Genomic DNA, 26,471 nt, shown 5'->3' on the forward strand with positions numbered 1-26,471 from the left:
TAAAATGTTAGAGAGTTTTGAAGAAAATTATAAATAATTGTGAAGATATCATTACAGGTCTAATAAACAAAATAATAGAAATATCACCTTGATAAATCCAAATATTTATGACCTTCCAAATGCTTCATTTATGGAAATGAGACATCTCAGAACAGTGTTTAATTCACTGCAATAAAAAAGGAGAATGTGTAACGTTTAATTCTAGTAGGTCAGGTTTCTAAAAAATATTTCTTAGTTATTTTTCCCATGGAAACTTAAGTACATTGCAAACATGAAGACTTTAAACTAAAGGAGGCTATTTAACAAGCTGCAGCTGTTCACCTGTCACCCTCCCTTTTTTGTCACGCATGTACAGCATTGTTTCAGTTGCAGCATTGCCTGCAGCAACACAAGAAGTCTGCAGATTTCTGTTTCCAGGTAGCACCAGCTCAAGCACTGTCAGACTGCGCAACTGGGACTGAGCTAGAAATCACACAACAGTGATATCAATGCAGAAAATGAGTTAGGGAAAGACATGAATAAGATACTCCATTCACTTGAAAATACATTAAAGATATCATTAGGTAGAATTTTAATGTATCTTACATACTGAGTATTCTTAACATTTACATATTTGCACATATCCAAAGGCATTTAGGATCTCAGCTTTCATTGAAACTGAATGGTATTCAGGTGCCTAACTGTCCTGTTTCTTTGAAAAAATGGAAAAATAATATTATTCATATCTTAGTTTTACAACTCAGTCACTATTAAAAGGGTGAGCATAACATTCCACTGTACCATGCCAAGATGCTGATTTATTCTGAGTCTGAGGGGACTAATCACTAATATGAGCCTCCTGAGCATCTTGGTAGGAACTCTTGCAATGCCTCTACCCAAATTCTGAACAAGGCCAGAACACAGAGCCTTAATCTACTCTTAACTGAATTTTAAAGATATATCATTTCAGAAATTTTCTACTTTGCAGCACTCATGAATTATCAAAGATCAGAGAACACTGAATGCAGTATAAAATTGACCGAATGGATGTTTTGCCCAAACTTGTTTTCTTCAGGAGTCAATAACTATCTCATTTTCTCATTTTATTAAACATGAGAATAATAATATTCATAAATAACAATAACACATCCAGTGTCCCAACTGTGCCCTGTGATTTAACACCTTTCTCTGTTGACAAAACTCAGCAATACAACATAGGAGGTGTAAATAAATATAACACCTTTCATGCCCTATCATGTCTAAGTCAGCATTCCTTATAGTAGTAAATTTTACCTTGGAAGGTAATTTTTATGCTCTGATTATTCTTTCCCACCCCCCCATTGTATTCTATTTTCATTTGTCTGAACATTTTTGACATCTCGCTCTTTTACTAATTGAGAACTCTGTCGCATTCTCTATAGCCCTCTTTGTTTTAACTCAGTACCTATCACAGTTATTCAATTTATGTCAGGTTCTCTCATAATTTTCTCTGATCTCTCATTCCCCTTTGTTGTCTTTTTTCTTTATTTCTAATACAATGTTTTTATTTAGTTTACCCACCTTTCATTTTCTTCCTATGTTAGTGTGTCTTCACAGTGAAAGCAGCTGTTTTTCTTGCATATATCCCTGGACAAATAACATATCAAGTGCCAGCATCTCCCACTACAAGTTAAAGCTCATGCTTAGATGAGCTCTAAACCACATGCCAACTCTTAGTGCTGTTAATTGGAGCTTCAGCGGGATTGTACCAGAAATGAGAATTGAGTATCTTCTCAAGAATAAGATGTTTATAAGACAGCAAAATTAGTAGGAAAAAAGCCTCCAGGCTATTCCCTTCCCAGCCAGAGTACTCAGCCAGAATGGGGAAGCCACAAGGTCAGCTGCAGAGATTTGGATCCATCTCCTCTGTGACCACTCTACCAGGACACAGGGTATCATGCTGCAGGAACCTCTCAATCCATATCTGTAACCAGACCTGGATTTTTAGGGGCAGAAAAAGCCTTAAACACCTTCCACCTCATGAGTACTATGTCAGAGGCAATAGCAGCTCTATGGCTCCATGGCCCATTTCCTACCTCTTTATCTTGATCTCTCTTTTCTTCCCTTCCACAAATTCAATTTTCTCTTCTCTGAAAGAATTTGATTTGGTCAAGACTTACAGGTATATGTTTTTTTCTGGACTTCTGATTATGCTTTATTCTGGAGTGGCTTACCCAGTAATTTTGGCAGTCAGCTAGCAGCAAATTCCAGTTCAAGTTGGAAGACCTGGAACACAGTGCTCCCTCCCCAGCAGAGGTGGAGAGCTTTTTTATATATAATTAGCATCTGTACTTCTCCACATTATGACCTCATTCATCAAAAGCATCTCTCTTTATGTCAGTTCTACCTTATCTTTCTTTAAATGTGTTCATCAATATAAGCATAAATAGAAGAAATAGCCTCATATTCATATCCATTTATTTATTGATGGACAGACACAACTCAGTTCTAAAAGAATCGAATTATAGAATATATACTATAGGCAGCATATAGGATTTTATAGAAAATAATATATAAAAATAAACAAAAGCAGTTTGCTGCATATCAGCAGTTTGCTGATACAAGGATTTTATAGAAAATAATATATAAAAATAAACAAAAGCAGTTTGCTGCATATCACGTAAATTCAGAGTATAAACACTAAAGCTAACTCTGATAAGCAGAATGCAGGATACATAGTTGCTAAGGAGAACTACAAAGCTGATGTGTTAAAAAAAGGCAAAAGCTTTTAAAGCAGTGGGCTTTTTAACACATTTCCCATAAGCAAAATTAGTCAATAGCATATTTTATTCAGGTGGTTAATGTTATCTTAGAAATTCTGCTACATTAATCTCTATTGAGACAGTGAAAGAATATATTTTCTACAAGCATTTCTGGATATAGTATTGATCTTGAGAGAAAACTAAATAGCCTGCAAAACATGTAGCAATATCATCTCTGCCAAACTAATGTTCACAGTTTATTTAACCATCCGTATATATTTATTAGTATAACAAGGAAATCATCTATACTTTCCCCTTCAGCTTCATCTGCCAGCTGGTTGGTGAATTTATTGCAAGTGACTAATGAGAGTAATCTCCATATGGGTAATTTCCAAGTAAGAGATGAGAAACATTGGCATTCTCACTTCCTAGAGAGAAAAATCATCCAGAAGATGTGGTGGGCTGCCTTCCCTACTTCTGCATCTCTGAAGTGCAGAGAGAGTTAAAAGTTACTTTTTAAGATCATAGGATCCAAAAATCTGCAGTAGCCCAAAAGCATTCACACTGGATGTTTTCCCTAATATCCAATCTAAACTTCTCCTGGTGCATCTTGAGGCTGTTTCCTCTCATCCTATTTCTTGTTACTTGAGAAAAGAGACCAACACCCTCCACGCTACAACCTCCTTCCAGATAGTTGTAAACAGCCATAAGGTCTCCCCTCAGCCTCCTTTGCTCCAGGCCAGCCCAAAATTGAACAGTGTCCAAGGTGGGGCATCAGCAGCACCGAGTACAGGGGGACAATCACTGCCCTAGTCCTGCTGGCCACACTAGTGCTGATATAAGCCAGGACGCTGTTGACCACCCGGACACACTGCTGGCTCATGTTCAGCCAGCTGTTGACCAACACCTTTTCCACCAGGCAACTTCTCAGCCACTCTTCCCCAAGCTTGTAGAGTCCCTAAGATCAAACTCCTTTCTGTGAGTACCTGCATGCAAGGTGGCACAAGCAGTGCCCACAGTGGTTCTTACAGAGTTTATTTTAAAAAGACAGAGTAGCAGACATTCAGAGACAATATTGCTACACCAGGAATCCAGCTGCACTTTTGAATCCAGCTTACTATTCAGTCCTCCAAAGGACCAAAATGCTCAAGAGCTCAATACAAGCTAGGAATCAGGAGCAGCATTAATCATGGACATCACATGTATTACATAAAATATCTCTCACAAATTTGTTAATCAAGAGACACAGTCTTGGAGAATTCTCACATAGACGTTTGGAGTACTGCACCATAAATAGCTTAAAACCTTATAGCAGATATGTGCAACAGAGTACTAGAGATTTTGGGCATCAGAGAATAATAAAAATCCCAAATCATACTAATCATAAGCCCTCCAAGCACCAAAGAAACCAACACAGCGAGAAGCAGAGTTTGCCTTCTTAAGGAACAGCAATGCAAATAGCTCTCTTCAAGCCTCAGGTGGCAACCAGTGCTTCCAAAAAGAGAAGCAGTAAAAGATAACTCACCGCAAACAGACACTGCTGGTGTAGAGCACTACACTGTGCCCAAGAAGTTCACTGTCACTGAGGAAGCTCTGGGATACACAAGACTCCATTTTAGCCAAGGCAAAAGTTGCACTAACCATAAACTTCAAGAACACAGTCACAAGCCTTGAGTAAACAGGGCTTGTCCTTCCACAGGTGGTATTAATACTCATCAGAAGAGCTGCAGGCCTGAGTAGCAATCACTGCTGGCCTGAGTAGCAATCACTGCTGGCCTATAGAAACCCCTAGTAGCTAACTATCATTACTGCTCCCTGGACCTAGGAATTCTGCACCACCTGTGGTGGTGCCCACTCTGGCTATTCAGGACACTTTTCCAGATCACTAGTAGTAAGCCCAGTAGTGGGTTTGGATGCCCTTATTGTTCAAAACACCTGAAGTAGCAAGGGGCCACAGCCAAGTAGCATGCAGAGGGTATCTCAAAGACTGCAAAGGTAAAATGTTGTGATAGAACAATGGGTAATGGTTTTAAACTAAAAGAGGGTAGATTTAGACTAGATATAAAGAAGAAATTCTTCAACATGTGGGTGGTGAGGCACTGCAACAGGTTGCCCAGAGAGGCAGTAGATGCCCCACCCCTGGAAATGTTCAAGGTCAGACTGGACAGAGCTCTGAGCAACCTGGTGTAGTGGAAGATGTCCCTGCTCATTGCACAGGAGTTAGAATGGACAATCTTTAAAAGTCCCATGCCAAGCCAAACTAGTCTATGATTCTATGGTTTCAAATTATGACCCTGAGTAAAAGGACAGTCCGCCTATCTACCTTTGCAGCACGCCCCTGAATTAGCTTGCAGAAAGGAAAGCAGCATTTTGAGTCTTGCTTACTCAAGTCATGTTCCTCTCCCCTTGGAAAGAAGCACAGAAAGAAAAGTAGTGTCATAATTATTAGAATATCATGATCCCTTTAGGAATGACATTTTGTTAGATGTACACAAATAACATCTGATCTTGTAGGAGTAAACTGAAGTAATCCCACAATGGCAATTAAATCAAAATATCATTTTATTGATCTCAGAATATAGTGCTTCTCAGCTGCTTAATAAAATTGCAATCATTAATAAAAGTAAATGCTGCACTCTTCCAATGAGTATTATAGCAATGAGAGATGTGCTATATGAGCCAATTTGCTCCTAAACTGATTCAGAGATGACATTTGTGTGCCAAAGAAGCCTTTTAAATTTAAAAATAGATAAATAAATAAATAAATAGTGCAGTTAATTTTCACTTGGCTTGACATGTATTTTTAATATTGGAACTCTATGTTTTATTTATGTTATAAAAATGCTTTTCACTTTATTCATTTATTTATTTTGCAGAGTGCATCTAACTTGGATAAAAATACAACCAAAGCTGAGAGCGCGTGGCTGTTCAGAATATGGTACGGCTTTGACCACAAGTATCCTTTTCTGTTAAGCCATAGGTCAGGGCTGTCCAACTCATTTTCACCAGGGACCACATCAGCCTCGCAGTTGCCTTCAAGGACCAAAGGTAATTTTAGGACTGTATGAATGTAGGAAGAGCTACATTTATTCAGGAGTTTGACACTCCTACCATAGATGATATTTGTATTACAACTAGCACCTTTAAAGTAGTTAAGAACAAAAAAGAAAAAAATATTATACTTTTAAAAACAAAAGCATAATTCAATGCGTTTAGTAAGGAGAAGAAATATTGGATGTTCAAAGAAACAGAAAGTCTAGAGAAGCTGGGCCATGCAGTAATAAGTACATTCCTGATTGAGGCTATGGGGACTAAGAGCAAGCTAAGAAGCTCCACCCTGCAGTAGTACATAGACAATAGCTTTCAATAAAGTAACCTTTTTAAATTCCAAGATAAAACTAATCCATTATTAATCAGGTGTTTGGGAAACCAGGAACTTGGACACTGAAGCAGCCCAATGGTTTCCCCACACCTCTTACAACAGAGAAAGATGCACCCATTGTGAAGATGTAGCTCCCAGGACTCCCCTGGAGCTCAGGCTTCCTCTTCCATGGATTCTTGAGCCTTTGTGCTTTTATTCTCTTTCTTACTGAGGCACATGTGGTAGAGATCTTGAACATGGGTGTCTAATGCTTTATTCTAGAAAGTCTGGTTTCCACATCTTTTGCATTTCAGGAAAGTATTTTAAGTGATTTTTTTTTTTTTTTAATATCCTTAAGAAGAACATCCTCCCAAAACCAAGGTAGAACAGGCACCCTTTGACATTCATGCTGTCACTAATGCCTGTGCAAAGATGGCAAAACTACCGTTCTAATGTATTGCCATTTTAAACTGACTCTGTGAAGGCTTTGCATAGCCATCAGTGAGATCCCACAATAACAATCATGCCCTAAGGCTTTAACAAAGATATACAATGAACATAAGAGAAGCCCATCTGCTGATTTCCATGCATAGTGGCTCAGGAGCTAAACAGGCAAAGCTCTACCAGTAGGCTCCATTATTCAATAGCACATCTCTTGGGCCATTACCCTGCACTACTGAGTAGAGATTAATGCTCACGCTATATGTATGTTTTTCTGATACCAGCTGCAGCAAACTAGGATGAACTATTTTGGCTGATAAAGTCGTAACTCTTTGAGAATACAGCTTCCTTAGAGAATTCAAGTGAAGTTATCCTTCAGAGACTTTTGATGAAAAACAAATTTTTTTTTGGTTAAGAATTAATGTATTGCCCTAATTAATCTGCCAGACCAGTTTTAAGGACCAAAAAGCACATAGTATTAAAATATTTCCCTATGACAATTCCTCAAGAATGCTTTGAAATAGTAGGTGAATATTATATATAAATAGGGAATGTGTTTAAATGTTAATGCTGAGTACCAGCATAACTGGCTTTAACTACCACTCAGCTCCACTTCTTTTTCAGAAGGAACAGCCTGTGGTTGTGGTATCTTAGAAACTCTGAGTCAGAAGGAACAGATTAACAAGGAAAAAATTTTACTCTGAAAAGAACAGGAAAAAGAAATGTGGAAGGAAAAACAGGACAGACACAAGTTTAAAAAAAAATAAATAAAAATAAAAGATACATGAAAGAGACAACAAAAGTCAAGCAAGAAAACAAGGGACAGAGGCAGAAGGGAGAGAGAGAAATCAATATGAAGAAGACAGACAAGAGTACATGCAAAATGAAAGGACTGTAGAATGCAACAGAAGTGCCACCTCAGAGGTTATTCTTTATGGTAGAAATCTTGAAATATGAGTGACTAATACTTTATGCTAGAAAGCCTGGTTTCTGTGCCTTTTGCATTTTAATAAAATATTTTAAGTGATTTCTTTTAAATATTCTTAAAAAAAAAAAAAAAATAAGTGTCAATCTCTCAGCCAAATCACAATCTTCCCTTAGAGTTTAGATTTTAAGAGATTATATCCCTGCCATTATCCTAAAATATATTTTTATTATTACAAATAATGCTTCTACATTTTACTAATCCTAGAAATACATACCCATATACCTGCACAGAACAATGGTTCAACTCACTAATGCTGTGACTCTCAGCTCTGAGCACTTCTTTGGTGTGACTATTTCTGAAATACATTCTTTTCAGGGAGAGAAATTATCCACCCAAACTTTCTTTTGCTTTCCCTTGCCTAATGTTACAAATCTGCACTGCTAAACTTTGAAAGAAATTGTCATGCAGCACAGTATTTATGCCCAGTAAAAGATTGCATACAAGATTATTATAAAGCTTTCAAAGAAAAATTACAGCAAAATAATAATCTGGTTATATATTTTGAAAGCATAAAAAACTGCGACAAATCTATAGTTTGACATTTTCTCTTCGACATTAACACAAATCTACCCACTCTTCTGGCAATACCATCTCTTTGCCTATTTATTTCACAAGGGAAAAGAAAGAGGGAGGAAATATCACTGAGGAAATGAAAAAGTTATACTGTTCCTTGCTGACCTTATGAATGATTTCCACTTAGTTCAGCAGTCATAGACAATGGCAACATGCCACGCTAGGGTAGAACTAAACAAAAAAGAGCTTGAAATTCTATTTGAGAATCAAACTTGATTTTTATATTCTGAAAGAAACAGTAGGAGGCTGATCCAGAGCCCGCTGGCTTTGAGAAGGCTTGTTTAAGCAAATGTCTTTGCATCAGGTATTGACACCTAAGAAGAACATCCCAACCTCCAAAATCTAGACTAAGAAATGTTACTATAGGAATAATAAAAATTAAGAACAGATCATTTAAGTTTTTAGAGGTGTCCTCTTGGCTTTTCATCTCAAAGTTGTCCCATTCCAGAACATCTCACAACAAAATTATAACTTTGGGGGCTACCAGCAATTTGCTTTTAACTCTTCTCAGTCCCAAACCTCTTTAATTGTTTACTCCAGCAAATATCACTGGGTTTTCCCTGCCTAGTCCCAAGACATTGTGTACCTAACTAGAGTTAGAATTCCTCCTCGACATAGGCTTGTATTCCCAGTTACAGTATGCCACAAAAAATGAAGATAAAATTAGGATGATAAAAGTGTCTTTCAAACAATCTTCACCTGTTTTTCCACCTACTTTAGACAGAGTTCCTGCAATCATTTCTGGTTTAACTTGATCTTATACAAGGCTTTTGTCCACTAAGGCTTCTCTCTGTATTCATATAATTCTCACTTTCTCCTGTGGGGGTATTTTTCCCCTCACTGGCTGCTCTGTAGCATCCATCAGGAAGATGACTACGCTGTTCTCCCAGCTTCTCGCACCATGAACCGAGAGGAGAAGGAAGGATTTGGGATTGCTTCACTAAAACACAAAAATGCAAAAATAACTGAAAATGAAGATAAAGAGACCATGATGTACATGCTAAGATATTTCCATCCATAAATGCTCACTGTGTTCATAAAGAGAAGCCTACATTATGTTGAAGGACATGTACTATAATAGCACACACAAACTTGCACTGAGAAGAAATAGTTACCGCGTAAGAGGAGGATGTGTGCAAGATTACAACAGAAGAGAGCAAGAACCGAAGGAAGAGGGTCCAAGGCTTCAAATGCATGGTAAGTTTCTGAAGTACTTAATAAGTATTAAATTGCAAGACAGAGGCCTTGGGCCCACCTACAGCCAAGTCTAATCATTTCTTTTCCCTGGCAATGGGGTGAGGATGAGAGTGTGATGTGGTCCTCCAGGAGTAAGCAACATGACCAGAGCACTAATGCTGCCCATCTCTGGCAGGGTGAGGGGTGAGAGGAAGCACAAGAGATACAACAATTGTTCTTAGCTGGCCAGTGTGGGTATCACGAGTATTGCAACGACAGGGCTTTTGTGCCTTGGTACTGCTCCAAGCTACCAAATAGCAACAAAGCTGCCTAACCTGCACAGAGCTTTGCTTTTCAAGTGGCTCACTTGCACACTGCCATGAATAGACTAGGAGAAGATCTTTATCCTGCTTTACAGATTTCTATTCCAATCCGAGGAATTCTGTTCAGGTGCACTGAACAGAAGCAGGAGGCTGGGACAGAGTGAGCCAATTCTCCATAATACAACTTCTGAAAGTGTTTCTACTTGAACTGCAGTTATCCATCATTCAGATGCATTCTTTTCAGTTAAAAAACAAGGTTGTTTTTGTCCCTTGCACTTACCTGAAGTCAATCAGCCAAAAGGAATTGCACTATTTGTAGACTCCAAAAGTTTATCCTCCTTAACTTATCAGGGTAACTATCATTTTATTTCTCCTGTTCTTTGTATGCGGATAAAACAGACATAATGGCTGCCTATTGAGTAAGGTAAGTACTATTCTGTGCCTGTGAGAAAGTGGAAAAGCTACTAAAAGCAAAAGTGTGCTGCAGGGTGAACTGACAATCAAGGAAAAATTCAGCATTTTGTGGTCTTCAGGTGATTTTTTCTTATGGAATAACTTGTTACTCATATCAGAGACAGACATCTTTGGAAAGAAAAGGCAAAAGGCTCTAAGCATGTGTGCGCACACCATTGGTATTTGGGGTTGGTTTGGTTTTTTACCTGTTGGAGAATGAAAGATTTCTTAATTACTAATATTCTGATTTGGTGTTCATCACTTCAGTGCCAACAACAAAATAGCACCTAATGTCCTAGTTTTGGACCAGAACCTCATTTCGCCAGGCAGTTTTCAAACAGAAAAAAGACAATCTTAGAAAGACTTCAGTCCAACCATGAATCAAAGAAGCATCAGATAATGCAATGTGAGGAAATTCAGGTGCCACAAACAGTAGAACTGACCAGCAGGAAAGGTAGATGTCATAACACAGACATGCCAATAGAGCACAAGAATCAGTTTTCCAGCTGTTACAAACATATCATAATAAAAGCTGAGAGGAAACACAAATCTTAGTAAATGAATTATAGTAGATGAACATGAACATGACACAAGAGCAGCTGACTATATCATAAGGCTTCCTCAAACACCGCAAACCTTGAACAGTACAAGGTCCCCGGAAGGTATTTTATTATGGAAACAATTGCCTGAACTTGGCTCAAAACTCATTCAACTCAACAACACATTTTCAAGCACATGATCTAGAAAACTCATTGTTCTTTTTACAGCACAGATAATCAGTATATCTGATTTGGTGTTATTTCCTAACCCTTTCCAAGGACACAAGATTGTTGAAACTCTGCAAATTAACCTAATAAAGGAACATGGTTAACAATTAACCAGGACAATAAGTGACCTCAGTTTGTCCTCCATTCACAGAAAGAAACCTGGGTAAATAATTCTTAAACAATTCCACACTAAATATGTGAGTAAAATCATTCTCATTTATAAATTTCTCTCATGTCAATTCTTTGAAAAAAATTGCATTCACATTTAGGTATTTTTTACAAGAAAAACAACTACTAAATATGAGTTAAAAAACAAGTGTGAATGTGAAGATAAATATAAAAGCTTTACATGAAAAAAAAAAAACCCTCTAGTTCTTTTACAACATGACATATGATCCTTTTCACCCTTCCATTGCATAGAGACATATATAAAGATTAATTGTGATAGTTTCTTGATATTTTTATTGCAAAATATAAACATTTGAACCCACCCTTTCCCCATCGTCATCCTGAAGAAAGCAGGGAGCTGCAGCAATTTTGGTTGCACAAAATATAATCAAAAGGAGATAAAGTGTGAATCTTTACTATTCAGGTTTTTATATCCTGACACTAATTGAGTACCTTGCCCCACTCCCCACCCCCCCCCCCCCCCCCCCCCCCAAAAAAAACCAAACCAAAGAGCAAAAAACAAACAAAAAAAAACCACCATGAACTGACAAGGGGAAAGGAAGATAACAGAAAGATGGAAAGTTCAGGTTCTTTTTCATTGTCTAATTTTATCTCTTATGTCACAAATTAAGTCATTCTGGAAAATGACTTCTTTTTTTGCCAAAGGTTTTACTTCACTGGTAGCAAAGCCATTATATCAAATTTCTTGATTTCTTTAAAACCATCCTAGAAGCATGCAATGCTTTTACCTTTAAGGAAAGAAATACATAGGGGAAATCTGTGTGATTTATTTTTTAAATCAATATGTAAGCTATCGTCAAATCTTTGTTCTCATCCACCAAAGACATGCTGGGCCAGGCTCTATTTTCCATTCTTTGCATTGAATGGTCACTGCTTTTTTTTTTTTTTGTTTTGTTTTGTTAAGAGTTTGGCATGGTATCTGAGGCAGAACCTGGCTCAGTGCAGAATCACCAGCTTTTCTACTGAACATCATAGCTCAATTTGATGTAGCATACCTTTTGCTTGTGCTGTTCAAGGGGTTCTCTCAATTTCTGACAAAGACCACAACTGAATATCAAGACTGTTTCACAGACTCCAGCGGCCCCAATGTAAATGCACGGGTCTTTACGCAACTGTCACTTTCTTTCATGCAAAAATGTATTAAAATGTGTTAAAATCTGCAACAGCTACAAACATCAATCCTCATCCCAAAGGGAGTTCTAAAAACTAGGAGTAAAATTGCTCACAAAAAATATAACATTTTAATCTTTCCAGTGAGTAACAACTCCAAAGCTTATTTTAAAAATGAAAACTTTCATAAATGTTTCTGATGCTCATCAACTGCATAGGAGTCTGGCAACCCACCAAGTAGGTCAGAAAGTTGACAAAAGGGTAGAGAAGTGGAACTGAGGCCCTAAGAAATCTGGCTTTTGCAGGGCTCTCAGCAGAGGCTGTTATTGTGCCTTCCACATGGTTTACCAGAGCCAAGGAAAATAAGGGAAAAGGGGCAGGGAACAGGTAAAGCTTCCATCTATAATGCTGCTGAAACTGCCTTTTTTTTTTTTTGTTTCAGCAAACCTGCACTTTAGACACAGAGATAACACACTGCCTATGATTCATTCCTTCAGTATGTGTAAGTGGCTCGCATTAAAGAATCTCAGTTCTGTGCACAGCACCACTCCATGCTCCATCTCTGCCTGGGGGTGAGCAGCCAGTCCCCCTGGCCTGGGGACCCTTGGCATAACACCCCAGAGCTGAAACACCTGAGCCATTCCTCCCAGATCGCCAAGGGTTGCTTCTCACACTACTGAGCAAACCAGCAGATGCTCACAAGTCCCACCCAATGCACATAGCACTTCATACATATACAGCACTAGCATGTTAGCCAGCATCAAGATTTACACTTCAGCATAGGAGAAATTCAGCACATACACCATCAAGACAGAACCAAGTACAGAAGATTCCTCTCACAGGCATATTCTATACAGAGCTGCTATATTAATAGCTCTTGACCAAGAACCAAATATTCCAGCACAGACAACTCAAAAAACAGCTACTTTTAAAAAGACACCATACAGTTCTGCAACTTTCTTCTACCTGTATGGCTGTCTGTTACAGTACCTGTCAAATCAAATACAGAACTTGAAGGAGTTGATCTAAAGCCTAGTGAAGTAAATGGATTCACAGGTTATTGATTTTGACAAATTATAGGCCAAGCCACTGTAGTATCTGATTTTACTGATAAGTATTAATTATTATTCCATGTGACAATTTTTTATTTTCTTTTTTTTCCTCCCCTTCTCACTTTATTATTATAGTGTACTGTAGTCTGAATGTACAAAGAAGCAGAAGCCAAGGCTTGTTTTAGTCCACTCAAGCACAAAATTACAGTTTGTTGGCTCACAATACTTAACAGCACCCAGGAGACCCAACTATGATATAAGAGTACAGGAAGCTTATAAGGCAGATTTAATCAAGCATAACTTAAAACCTTCTTTCAAGTCACTTACGTCCCTGTATGTGCAAAAAGTTACTTTGAATTACATCTAAAGTGTTTTTGAATGTTCTTCTGCATGTATATCTTTCATTGTTACCTTTCCAGTCACTTAGCACATATTAGAATGCTTAGACGTGCGTGCAGCACATGCTGCATATATAATAGCATCTATAAATGGCACTTTTACAGCAGCAATTGTCACAGCAAGATATTTCCAATTATAACATCAGCTAAGCAAGAAAATGGTAATACTTCCTAGTAAGGGTCTATTATTAATGTTAAATTACAGTGGTATTCCTGTAAAAGCTGTGAGACTAAAGGAATTCAGGATGATTAAGGTTATTACCAGAAACGCCAAAGGGCACGTTAATGATTTTCTATTAGAAAGTATTCTTGAATTGAACTCTTTTACAGAAAGCTAATATCTGGATGCAAAACTCTTAAAGTCATTGACATGTTCCAGTGCCTTCAGTGGGTGTGGATGAGGCTCTCAATACAGGTCCTATTTAGAAGCTTAGTCTATATTTTGGCATTCTTCCCATTTTAGGTGGTTGCACTGGAAAAAGCACTGTTGGTATCCTTAGTTTGTGCTGGCTGTGATAGTTTTGAGTTGAGTTCAACTACTTCAACACACAAACACAGAACCACCAATAAGCCTGAAGGAAATGTGCAAAGGAAAAAATTGTCTGTCTCTAATTTTAAGAACACTTTGGCAATCAGTGATTCTATATAATGCAATTCTTGGCAGCAGAGAAACTCAAGAACTGTTTTTTGTTTTCTGACATTGAAATAGGTGTCTGCTTCACTAGAACATATGCATCATCACGCACTCAAATATATTCTGAATCAACCAGTCTTAGTACCAGTTCTAAATTCAGCACTTTTTCTGAAGGGGATGCTAAGTGAAGGGGGAGACAATAAATCAGAAGGATGAAAATACTAATTTAGGACTGAATTCACATTTGCATGAAGTATTAGAGCACATGATCACATCTTATGAGCTCACTTTAATAATTGTTAGAGGATGCAAAAGTCCTGAGCAGGGGAGACAAAGGCTGTCTTTCATCTTAAACTCTACTACAAGTTCCAATGGAAGTCAGTTTATAGTTCCTACAGAAACAAAGCTTCTTAATTTAGAATAGCAGAGGAACAGGTGACAACACAAACATTGTTGGGCACTTCCTCTGTGGCTTGTTCACAACTGGTCATACGGGTGCACAGGTGGAGAGTAATAGACTGTAAAATAATAACTTCAACAAAGTGTATATAGTTTACCTAAAAAAATCATGAAAGTAACACCAAAATGTTGTGGGTTCAGTGTTGTGGAGCTGCTATTCCAAAAAGCAAGAAATACTGTCATGAAAGGTTAGGAAATGCATACTTAATTACACTAATGGATGGGATAACTATTTTGGTCTGATGATCATGGTCATTTTTTTTTCAGTTTGTCCTATTACACCTGATGAAAAAAAAAGTTGAGTGTTCATTTAAAAATCATTGCAAAAGTTGTATTATTCATGCAGACTTTTTTTTTTTTACCTTCCATGTACATACATACTAAGAACATACTTTCGTGTTATGAATGGTAAAACCTCACTCAGATTCTATAAAGTTCCTAGCCAGTGCTGATGCACTTTGAGTGCTTTGCTGTCTCTTCATTAGAAATTTATAGGGGTTATTTTATACAATCTGCTAAAAGCAACCTGGTGTTTTTCTGAACTGATTCTTTACCACGTTGTGATACTTTAAGCATTTAATTTTGGATGCAGAAGTAGAGAAAACCAATTGAAAAATGAAGCATTTCTCTACACTTTTTGCAATATGGAATTTCTTAAAATAAACCATTGGCATCAACCATAATCTTTACATTTTAAGCAGTAAATTGTTATTTATTATATCCTTGTTAGCCAAACCTGCTCAGTACTATCTACTTTAAAGAACAAACAGCCCCAGCTTTGCAACATCTATAAATAGTTCAAGAAGAAGTTCCTTCCTTGTTCCATTTTGTGTATGGTGCACTGCTAAAGACCTGGAGTCTGAATTCAGAGATGACTTGGACTGCAATTGTTACATCAGGGTAATACCATTAACTTAAGTGTAGTACATTAGTCTTAGTTTACACCAGTACAAGAGAGGCTGTCACTGCATCCAGCCTTCAGGCTTTCAATTACACTTCTTTGGCTTTAGTGTCTTTAGAGCCTCAGTTGCACTAAGTAAAACAAAGCATCTCTTTTCATGTCCACTGTTTCCCCAAACTATCGGGAAAGAAATTCCCTGCATTCTACAGTGATTTAATTTGGATTCCTTGAGAAGAAAATATGGAGAAAATGGATTTTTCCTCAGCCATTGCACTACCCTGCACAGCCTCGGTCATGAAACTGCTTCTGCTTCCTCATTCTCTAGCGATCAGTGTCGGGTGGGAAGGGGGAGCACAGAAACCTGATTTACACTTTAACTGTTGGCAGAACACCTAAAACCAGTTTGAGGAATTTTGATTAGTAATGATAAACCCTAATATTTTCAGTATGATTAAGATAAGAAACTATAGACCCTTCTTTAACAGGGAAGCACAGAAACGGTTTTTACTCATAAAAAATCCAGTATGATTTATTCAAAGGTTGAGTCCTCATTAAAGATACAGAATAATGCATGTCACAAATGGTTAAGGCTTTGAAATTCTTTGTGGATTATTCACTGAAATTTGCATTGCACAAACTATTTTTGGATTCTGCATAAATGGAATATCTAATATAGAATTACATTATAATGAAATATGCAATAATGCAAGTACCCATAAAGTGCTTTTCATGTACTTGCAGGCATCCAAAAGTTTCAAATGCATAAAATACAATTACACTTGCTACACAAAAGACTGCATGTCAGGTTCATGCACATTTAATTAAAATTCAGATGTAAAAATACATATATAGTCTGCTAATACATAGTTAAACTGCTAATGATACTCCATATCATGGCCAGTATCAGTGGGAACTGGAGTGAATCAAGATTGGTCTTTAGGGCTTGGTGCTTCTAGCTAAACTAGAGATGTATATTTTATGCTATGCAGAAAATGCTATTTGTTAATGATCCATGAAAATGGAGATAAAGCAAATCTGGATCTGATTGTTCCACAGGTTGCTACAGAAATTTAAAGAGACAATGTAAAGATACAGTTTTTGTTTCAATATCTGTGATACTCAATTCAATGATACCTTAAATCTTAAAATTAAGGAAAGAATAAAAATATGAAAAAAATAAATGTACACATATATATGTAGTCCATATGGGATGTAATAATATTTTTCAACTGTCATTTCCCTCACTTTCATTCTCACTTACACAGTGGTGCAGCCCCAGCAGCAGGATTCTCTAGGGAAAGCATTGCCTCAGCACAGGCTGCTCTAGGTCTTGCCTGCAAGGATATTCTTTCAGGAAATATATGCAGTTGATTCAAACCCTCTTGGGCTGAGAGGAACCAAAAGTCCTGGTCTTTCACTTCTGAGATCGGTGCTTTAACACCTAGGCTATTATGTAAAAAATGGCCAGTAACTCACCTGGTAGCTGAGATTTTCTGGTTGAGTTCACTGCTGTCTCAATGAGTCAGGGATGGTACAAGGACACCTAATTTATCATGTCACTCTAAGAAATAAGGCAGAAATGAAATATTTCCACAGCCCTCTCCAAATTACAGTGTCTACCTCTTTGATGCCTCCCTTCCCAGCCCAGGTTGTTTCTCAGCATACATAGGGATATGATTAGAAACCTAAGGAGACTTGTGGCTAATATTGCAGGTGAGTTGTGGTTTATTCTTAATAGTGTGGAATGCCAACTCTGTTCATTTTATTAGACTATGCATCTTCAGCAATATTTCCAACAACATAAAGGATAGCTAAAAATTACACTTTTATTTTAACTTCCTATATAGTAATAAATACATCTACATCTCTATGTTTTTGCTTTAGGCTCTGTTGCTACCCATTCAACAAGACAGCCATTTATCTTGGTGTTTTTACTTTTGCACATAGAAGAGCTAGATCCTATTTCATTAAGCATAAATACATGGATGCTTACATTATGAGTACAACTATAAAATCAGCATTATGGTCTTGGACTGTTTTCTCAGTCTTCTTCTGTCTACATACCCACCCTTGCAGAGCACAGAACAATAACCTATTACCTACACCAATAATGATACACAGTGTTTTCCTAACATTAGATATGTCTGATAAAAATAAAGAACTCCTGGGCCAAGCCTTTGTCCCTCTAGTCCAGACACACAGCAATTCTGAGAGTACACAATAGCACTTCACACAGTGGGATTTACAATAGGGGTACCTACTGATTTGATCAGACCAAGTCTGACACAAGGCATAAAGAAAGTTTGGGGTGTGATTTCATGCACAGAGTGGTAGGTCCAGTCAAAGCAAATGCACAAAAATTGTTACACATGTGCTGGCAAGCAGGCATATGCTTGCTTTGCCTCCACCTGCAAGGTAATTGCAATCCAAAAGCTGCACTGCCGCTGAGAGCAGTGCCAAGATGGAGCTGCTATCTCCTGGGTGCAGGTGTCAGGAAAAGTAGGTGTGCTACAAAATACAGCTAGGAAGCTGTAGCAAATAGCTGTGGATCAGATCAGGCTGGAGGCTCAGGGCAAATGCATCACAAACACTTTCTCAGGAGTTCCTCATAAGATGCAGCTGGGACCTGCTGCCATAGCCTGTCCCTGAAAGGTGTGTAGTTCTGTCCCCAGGGTGGGGAGGGGAGTTCCTGCAGCAGAAGCCTCAGCAAGACCTTGCCCAAAAACCCTCCCTCCCTACAGCTGGGGAATATGCTGTGAGCTTGTCACTACAGACTGAAAATGCGAGTGGAAAATATCTGAGGTAAATAAAAAGAACATTCAAATTCTGTAGAGCAGTTCATCAGCTGCAAAGCAAATAGCTATGACTCAGTTTATCACAAACAATAACAGAACAAGAATTAACATTAACAAGCTAATGCTTCATCTGATTGTGAGGGGGGTTTTAATCTTGTTTCTAATTAATTTTGACAGATTGAATTAAAATGCTTATTTGCTTTGCATTTGATGCGCATGGGGCTGTTCCTGACTTCCTCTCATTAGATTACATGCAGTCAGCACCAGCCTTTGTAAACCTTTTTACTTTTGGACACTGGAAAAGTAGACTAAGTCCTTATTTCCATTTGTTAAAGATTTTTGATCTATTAAGAGGCTTCTGTTTTTCAGCAAGGTTTTCCTGCTTTTTATTGCTTTGCTTTCAGTTTTTCAGATATAGAAGCTTAACTTGAATATTAATGCATAAGCTCGCATTTTGACCATGGAGCCCCCTTGCTATATTCTTTTTTAAAAGCCTTCCTATGTTAGTTCCAGCTGAAGTACCAGAGGAATAGGCCTCTTATCCTTCTCTGTACTTTCTGTCAAAACACTTGCAAGAAACATTTTTGAGACATTTCAGCTGGAATTAACAAGACAAGACTGATTTCCTAAGATATGCCTGCCTTCCTCTGACAGAGTCAAGGAGACAGCCTGCTTCAGGAGACAAATGACTTTTCTTGCATTATTTTCTCCTTCTGATGTATGAACCATTCTCATCATCATTAATTTGGATTCTAGTTGCTTACAGAGGTGGTTGTGGGCTCCTCAGCAACGAACATCTGTTAGAGCTACTGTGTGCAAAACTGCAGCTATCAAACAATGCTCAAGACTAATTCTAAAGAGCTACAATCTATCACACACAGTCAGGAGATTATTGGATTCTTATGTTTCTATACTCTGTATCTTAATACCTGCATTTTTGATGACTGCTGCTAGAATGCACACTTCCCAGGGAAATGAAAGCAAAGGAGGAGAGAAAAATCTTCTGGCAATAAACTTCACAGTAAATAAAAGAGAACTTGTAATATCGGGGTGTAATGAATCTGTGCAGAATTTCAGCTGGTCCCCTTAGACTGTGCATCAAGCTGTGTTATTTGGGCATAGAGGTGACTCTTGTTTTGTGGTTATGCTGCCTATTTTATGTTTTATTTTAAAACTACAGTTACACAAATTGTTGTGAAAATAGCATACAGGAAAAGTATATAGATTTATTACATGCAAAAATAGCACACACATTCACTGTTGCCTTGTATTAGTGTCAATAAAACAACAAACAACCCAATGAAAAAGTAAATCCAAAATAAGCCCCTTGGAATAAATGGAATTGATATGACCCCTGCCATAACTTAGCTCTTGCTCCACGTACTAAATCCAGCACAGATGGAATCAGTTATTCAGCATTAACACCCCTGTAACTGGGGGCAGAATGTTCCTTGATGACTCTTTCCTGTTGTTTCACTGGGTTGTGCAAACTGCTGTAATGGTGGGACCAGGCAAGAAGAGCCAGTTTTGAAGAGTGCTTGGGCAGCATACACTTCAGTGTTTATCAGTAACCACCCCTAGGTGCAAACACTAGCCAAGGTTCCATGTACCCTGTGCACTGACAAGTGCGGGGGTGGGTACCTGAGCTGGCCGGTGTGCAAGATCTTGCTCCTTCTTCACATGCAGATGCTGAAAAATACACTCCAAATCCCTTTTGCCCCAGGACACAATAGAAATCAGAGAAATTAAGTTTAAATGAGCTCTTCTGGAACTAAAATAACTACAAATGGTGTTTTCAGTCCATTCCTGCTGAAGGCTGAGATGCTTTTCAGCTGTCTGCTGTGAAAGCCAGAGTAAAACCCGAGCTGAGCACAGGGAACCTGAAAGCACCAGCACAGCCATTGTGCACTGCTGTCCTTCCCTACAGAGCCAGAGTAGGGGCACAACCTTCAGGTGTGTCTTTCCACAGTGCAAAGACCATCTTCAAGATCTGTAACCCAAGTAAATGGCTACATGATGTAAGACGCTCTCATAAGTATACGTCAAGTTTTTAACCTAATATATACACTCTTTATGAGCTGTAGAGGCAAGCAGAATAGAGAGCAGGCAAGACAAGGGGACTAGGCAGATATTAAGGAGAGAGGCATTTCATCAAATAGTATATAAAACATATGTAATCAATAAGAATGCAAGTAAAAACTACACTCAGCTTCAGTATTCCATTAAGACCACTACATTATTAATAATATATCACAATAAAATCTAAGGCAAATTATTAGCAATATATTAGGGGAAAAAATATGCAGCCTACAATTAAAGCTGTATTTGTTCATTTATATTTGCTCTAGTCACAGATATGATGGCATTTTAAAATAATGACCCAGCTCTCTCTTTCTGAAATGCCAGACCATGCTAATTTACAACAATTGGGAAGCTGAGGACACTTATGGCTTCAAAGTTAACCTGCAAATTATAAGCCAAGACCAACCAATGCAACAATACAAAGACAAGGTGATACATTAACCCTGAAATAAGAACAGCCACCTTTCAGCAGGAAGTTAATTCTAGAGCCTTCCTATTTCTGTTTCCAAATGAAGAGGACATTTGTCAGTTGGAAGTAAACAGCTGATTGTGATTTGTAGATCTGCATAAAAGCTATGAATCATGGATCAAGCTCTGCAAAATCATTAACCATCATTTCACTTTTTTATCCTTCCCATGCTGGCATTTACAGAATGGAAGTTAACCTCTTCCACTTCTCTCAGGTGTTGAGGGGACTGTTTTGCTTTCCTGCTAAGGAATATATATAAATAAATCTTCAACTCTAATTACCATATGTTACTATCAGCACTATATTTTTGTTGAAATTCTTCAGTGTTTCTCTGCACATGAGTTATGAGAGTCAGTGACTGCTAAGGAGTTAGTATTTAGGTTTTCCTTTCAAGCTCTTTCGTCCTCAGTAAAGCATTGTATCCCTTCATTTCTCCAGTTCTTGCTCCACTTATGTCAGTGCAGTTGTGATTAGTTTCCTTATGTTTTTATGTCTTTCATCTTCATCTGATTCTGAAAGGCCCTTAAATCTGTAGCTCAGCTCAAGCTGAAATTTCCAATAGACCCTGATGTTTTCATGTTAGAACTGTTAGTTTTCCTTATTGCTTTTTGATTTTTTTTTTCCTCCCTTAAATCTTATTTTTAGGTGTTGGGTGGGTTGGTTTGGATTTTTTGGTTGGTTGGGTTTTTTTCAAAACAAAGACTATGGTTACTGGTAAGACATTCTGCTAAATATACTATTGCATTTGGGACAGATCACCTGTTTAGCTAAATGCAGCAAAAAAAAATAGTAGCAAAAGATCAGATGAAAAGTTGATAATTTGTTTTGCTATCTCGTAAGACCTAGGTTTTTGTGCACATTGTAGTGAGAATGTGCACACCCTCTATCTTGCAGAACGCCAGTGGCATCCTGAAATAACTTTTATTGGTGGTACCATAAGAAGTAGTATAGAGGCTGAAAAATCAGAATACATCTCATTATTTGACAAGATGTACTTTTGGCATACACAACAGAACAAGGGGAAGCTGCAGGAAATCTGTGAAGGGAAATACATGCTCTCCATATCATGAAACTCTGGTCAATCATGTTGGCTGTAACAGAATTTGGAAACTGAAATGAGGCTTCACTGGGAAGAGATGAGAAAATAAAATAATCATGGCACATACCAAAGATCAGAAAAGTCAAGAGGGCACGAACTTCTGGGCCCTTTATATCCCCCTATATCTGTAAACAATCAAAAAAAAACCAAAACCCAGCTTTGTAAGTCGATGGTTTTGAGCTGTCATTCTACCATGCACAAGCACTTACCTAATATTCTATAGTTGTAGTAGGCTTCCATTAAATACTAATCCTCTAGGACCATACTTACAAAACCCATCATCTTTTCAGAATCCTTCAGGCCTAGAGTATCTGACCATAGGTTAATTAATAAATTGCTGCTAAGACTGACTGAGATTGCAATACAACTCCTTGGTATAATACCTAATGTTCTCAGTCTCCATAAAACTCTTTCAGCCATTGTCTATGTGCAATATTTTTTTCTTTGAAAAGTCTGAAAGGAATCTAATAAAACCTGAAGAGTTGAAACTTTCATAGACACCATAAGTCACGCTTCTTTAGTATAATGGTTATAAAATATTTGTGAGATCTTTTCCTTTTCACCACCCTACAGAGTTTTTTTGATTGGTCTAAATTGTTGCATGCCACCCATTATTTAATAACACCACCGGCATAGAAGAAACAGTATTGTTATGACCTCCAATCTGTAAGTTAGAAAATATTTATGAATCAACAAGTATTATTTCAGTAGATTAACTTTTTTAATTGAAATAATGTATTTCCTCAGTCAAACCATAAGCATGGCATTTTCAGACTTTAAAGATGCCTCAAGACTGGTTTCGAGAGCTACATGCAGCTTTTACCATACATACACGTAGTGCAGCCTTTATTTTTAAACTTCATATATGTTTGTGTGCTAAATGACATTAGATAAATGCAAAATCAAGCACAGCCTTTTTCATAAATATTAGTTAAGCCATATACAATATAATAAAACTCCAAACTGAGATTTAAAACCTCTCTACTTACTGTGCTAAGGTGATTTCCATAATTACACACAGACTCTAGCACCACTGTAATTATCCCTGTTTTTCCCCACAAGGACCAATTACTGTGTTTCGAACTGATCCATAAGGGGAGAAATACAGGATCACATATTTAAATGTAGCTGTCTACCTTGAGCCTGAAAATTGCAAGCCAGCATATTTGTGATTCAGAGAAGCCTGCTGTGGCATTTTCTCCAGTACCTGGAGAAATCTCTGTGGCAGAGAATGAAGTGCCTTTGTCTGCAGTGGCAGTTCTGATATGGTAAGAAAAGGAGAAGTGCTGCCCACTGCTCCATTAACAAAATTGCTTCTTGGTCTTCTGTGAAACCCCAAAGTAGCAGAAATCCTTGCCTTTATTTTTTTTTTTTTAACTCTGACAAAAGCACTGAGTTGACCTCCATTTGCAAATCAGCAATTCATTGCTGCACACATTTAACAGCTTATATTTTGTTTAGACTTTTAAAAGATGCTGTTCTTCACAATTCAAGTGCAAGAGTCTCCAGGCTACTCATTCTTCACTTATCTATACTACCAGCACAGCCACTGCTTAGAATGCTGTAAATCATACCAACAGGCTGTGATTAACACTGGAGAAGGCAATATTGATAGCCTTGTGTCAATGGAAGCCTGTTTTCTGCTTGTCATAAGCATTTGGTAATGTCCTGTTAATGAAACTTAACTTGCTCTTTATTCCTGACAGATGAGAGCATGTTCTGTATCTCACTAAATCTGACTTAATGACTAGGACAACTCTTGTCTATTTGCTTCTAGAAGTGCAACGCCTGCCCTGAAAACAGAGTAAATTCCCTGGCAATTGTACCCACCAGGCTGTGCTGCTCCTGCTGTTCCATTGGCACCAGAGGCCCCAGCTCATGAGCATCACTGCTGCAGGAGCAGCCTGCAGAAGCTGCAGTCACACCTCTGACAGCAGGACTAAGCGTGTCATTGAACCTGGAGGATGAGTGACAAAAAAAAAAAAAAACCACAAAAAACAAAAACAACACCACACACAGCAACACAGCATGAACTTCGACATTTCAGAAACAATGTCCTTGCTCACAGAGCTGACAGTTTTTCAGATACTGAAGTATGGCTCCAGTCTTGGAAGGCAAGAATGGACAGAAAACTAAAGTGATTTTTGTAAAATGTGTAGGGAGATCTTTCAGTGCTGAGAGGCGCAGAGGAACATTTAGGGCAGTATCTAGGAGAAAAGGGGCAGAACAGAGGCAGTGCTCACCGTCTCTCAGCCCAGCACACACAGCCAGTGAACCCCAGCAGCTCTGCCCTGGGCTGCACATCCCAGAGGCAGCACCACCCAGTCCCAGTGCAGGGCTGTAGGAGAATCCACCTCCTGCAGCTGTCAGGAAACAGCTGAGCACTTACAGGGCTCAGACCAGATCACTCCTGTGATAACTGTCACTGTTTGTTCTCCAGTGCCACTAATGTGAGGATCTAGTGGCTGAAAGGCACCATTTTTCCTTTTCACCAAAATTAATAATATAGACATATAGGTTTGTGGTTGGTTGGTTTGTTTCTCCTTTAGCAATTCCTTATTCTTCTTGTTTTCTTACTCTATTGTCCCTCTAAAAGCAACTCTTTGTTTTCTGTGCTTACAGCAGGGTAAAAGTGCTGCTCTTTCTGTGGGAGACCTATTTGGAAGACTGAAATCTCTCCTAAGTATTGGTCATGACTGGTTCCCACACTACCCATCCTATGCCATATGATATTGGTAGATATCATCCACTCCTGAGAATGAATCATTTCTGTAATGATTGGCGTTTTCACCAATTAACAATCCTTCCATGAGATGCACATGTCAAAACAGTATGCGAGTTTGTTTTCATGCTGCTGCTACATGTCTTAATTTTGTTAATAATGCACAGACATGAAAAACCAAGGATATCACACAACTTTTTTCCCCCTTAAATTTTCTAATTTTAAGAGATAAATTTCACAAAACATGCAAAATATTCAAGAACTGCTGAATTACAAATACCTTGATGTTTTAAGAAGAATATTAAGGAAGCCCCTACGTTACCACCTATTTAAGCATATAATACACATTTGCAAGTTAAAGGATCTTATGCTCCTGTTCCCAGGTTCACAACACTTTCACTGTGTAACTTCACAGAAGTTGCGTGGGCCACAATCAGCCCCACTGAAGTCAAGGGAAACCTCTCCATCCATTTTAATGTAATACATGTAGATTTGCCTACTTTTTTGACCCAATTTTCAAACCAAAGGTCTGTAATGCGTGTATCAGTAGAGTCTGTCAGCACAGGTCTCAAAGCACCTTACAATTATTTATTCTTTCAAAACGTTCTGTGGTATAAATATTATTGTTCCCTTTTTGCAGCTGAATAAACCACAGCACACAGTAGTTAAGGTACCAATTGTTGACCCCAATAACCATTTTTCACAGATGCAGTAACAATAAATTGCACCTGTAACTTTGCCTTTAAAGATGATTCACCCTTTTTATGAGGATGAAGATCTCATCTCTTTTCAGATGTTGTGTATACAACAGTACTTGCCAAGAGATGGAAAAATGCTTGTGTTATGGTAGACAGCCTGGAGAGAAAAGACTAGATTGTATAAAAGTGGTGGAAAAAAAGAAACTAGTAACTTGATAGATCCCTATTTTGCTGTTGTTCCAGCTTTTATCAAAACTTTATCAGATTTGGTGTTGTGAGAGAAGCAAGCCACAAAAGCGGCTACTGAGCATTTCTTACGCTATTCAGTGTGCTGTCTGCAGCAGGGTGGCCGTTCTTGCTACCAAAAACAGTAGATTGATATTTAGAAGCAATAACAGAACAAGAAGCATGCTTGAGAATCCTGCTTTTGTGCAGATGTTATGCAATAGAAGACAAGCAAAAAAAAAAAACCACATTTCTTTCATAAAGATGAGAATGATGAAAACATAAAAATGCCACAGTTACACAAATGTAACTGTCATTGCATAAATGCAGAACTTCATACTTCTATATATACAAACACACGTTCTGCTCAGTCAAAAGCAAGGTTTTTTTTGTAATCCAGAGGAAAAATAGAGGGGAAAAAATATAAGAAAGCAATCGGTACAGTGAAGTAGGTAGAAGATGATTTTAGTGCCATCAGAATAAGTGGAAATCTTTCCAACATCAGTAAAATCAGGATTCTACTGTACATCTGTACTGAATTGAAGCTCTTCTCTTTGAACACTGACTAACATTGCAGTGAAATATATTTTTAAGTGACAATAAAAGGCAATTCTCTAGCAAAGGGGATTCTAAATAAAGGTCAAGTGAAACTGTACATAAGCTCAGATCAGTTTAAGGTTTAATGTAGCCTTTTTGGACATGAAATGAGAATAGTTTCATATTTGCAGCTTGCTAAAAGTATAAGTTTTGGGAAGAGGTCTTAATGACCTCTTATATGCAGAAGCCTGATGTTTCAGAAGATTTCTACTAGGAAGAAAGCTAATAGCATCTGTACT

General features: G+C 37.9%; 1 protein-coding gene across 1 annotated transcript in view; it reads left to right on the plus strand.

Annotated features, from left to right (window-relative positions):
• Window positions 1-26,471, plus strand: part of SLC9A9 (solute carrier family 9 member A9) — a gene marked incomplete at its 3' end in the record, with an annotated part of 191,006 nt that overhangs the window by 135,145 nt on the left and 29,390 nt on the right. Inside the window, exon 14 of the mRNA XM_080349551.1 lies at window positions 5,597-5,676. Within this exon, the coding sequence (XP_080205677.1) occupies window positions 5,597-5,676 (80 nt within the window). The remainder of the gene's footprint in view (window positions 1-5,596; window positions 5,677-26,471) is intronic.

The sequence above is a fragment of the Nesoenas mayeri genome (genome assembly GCF_963082525.1).
Source record: "Nesoenas mayeri genome assembly, chromosome: 9".
Classification (NCBI taxonomy): Eukaryota; Metazoa; Chordata; class Aves; order Columbiformes; family Columbidae; genus Nesoenas; species Nesoenas mayeri.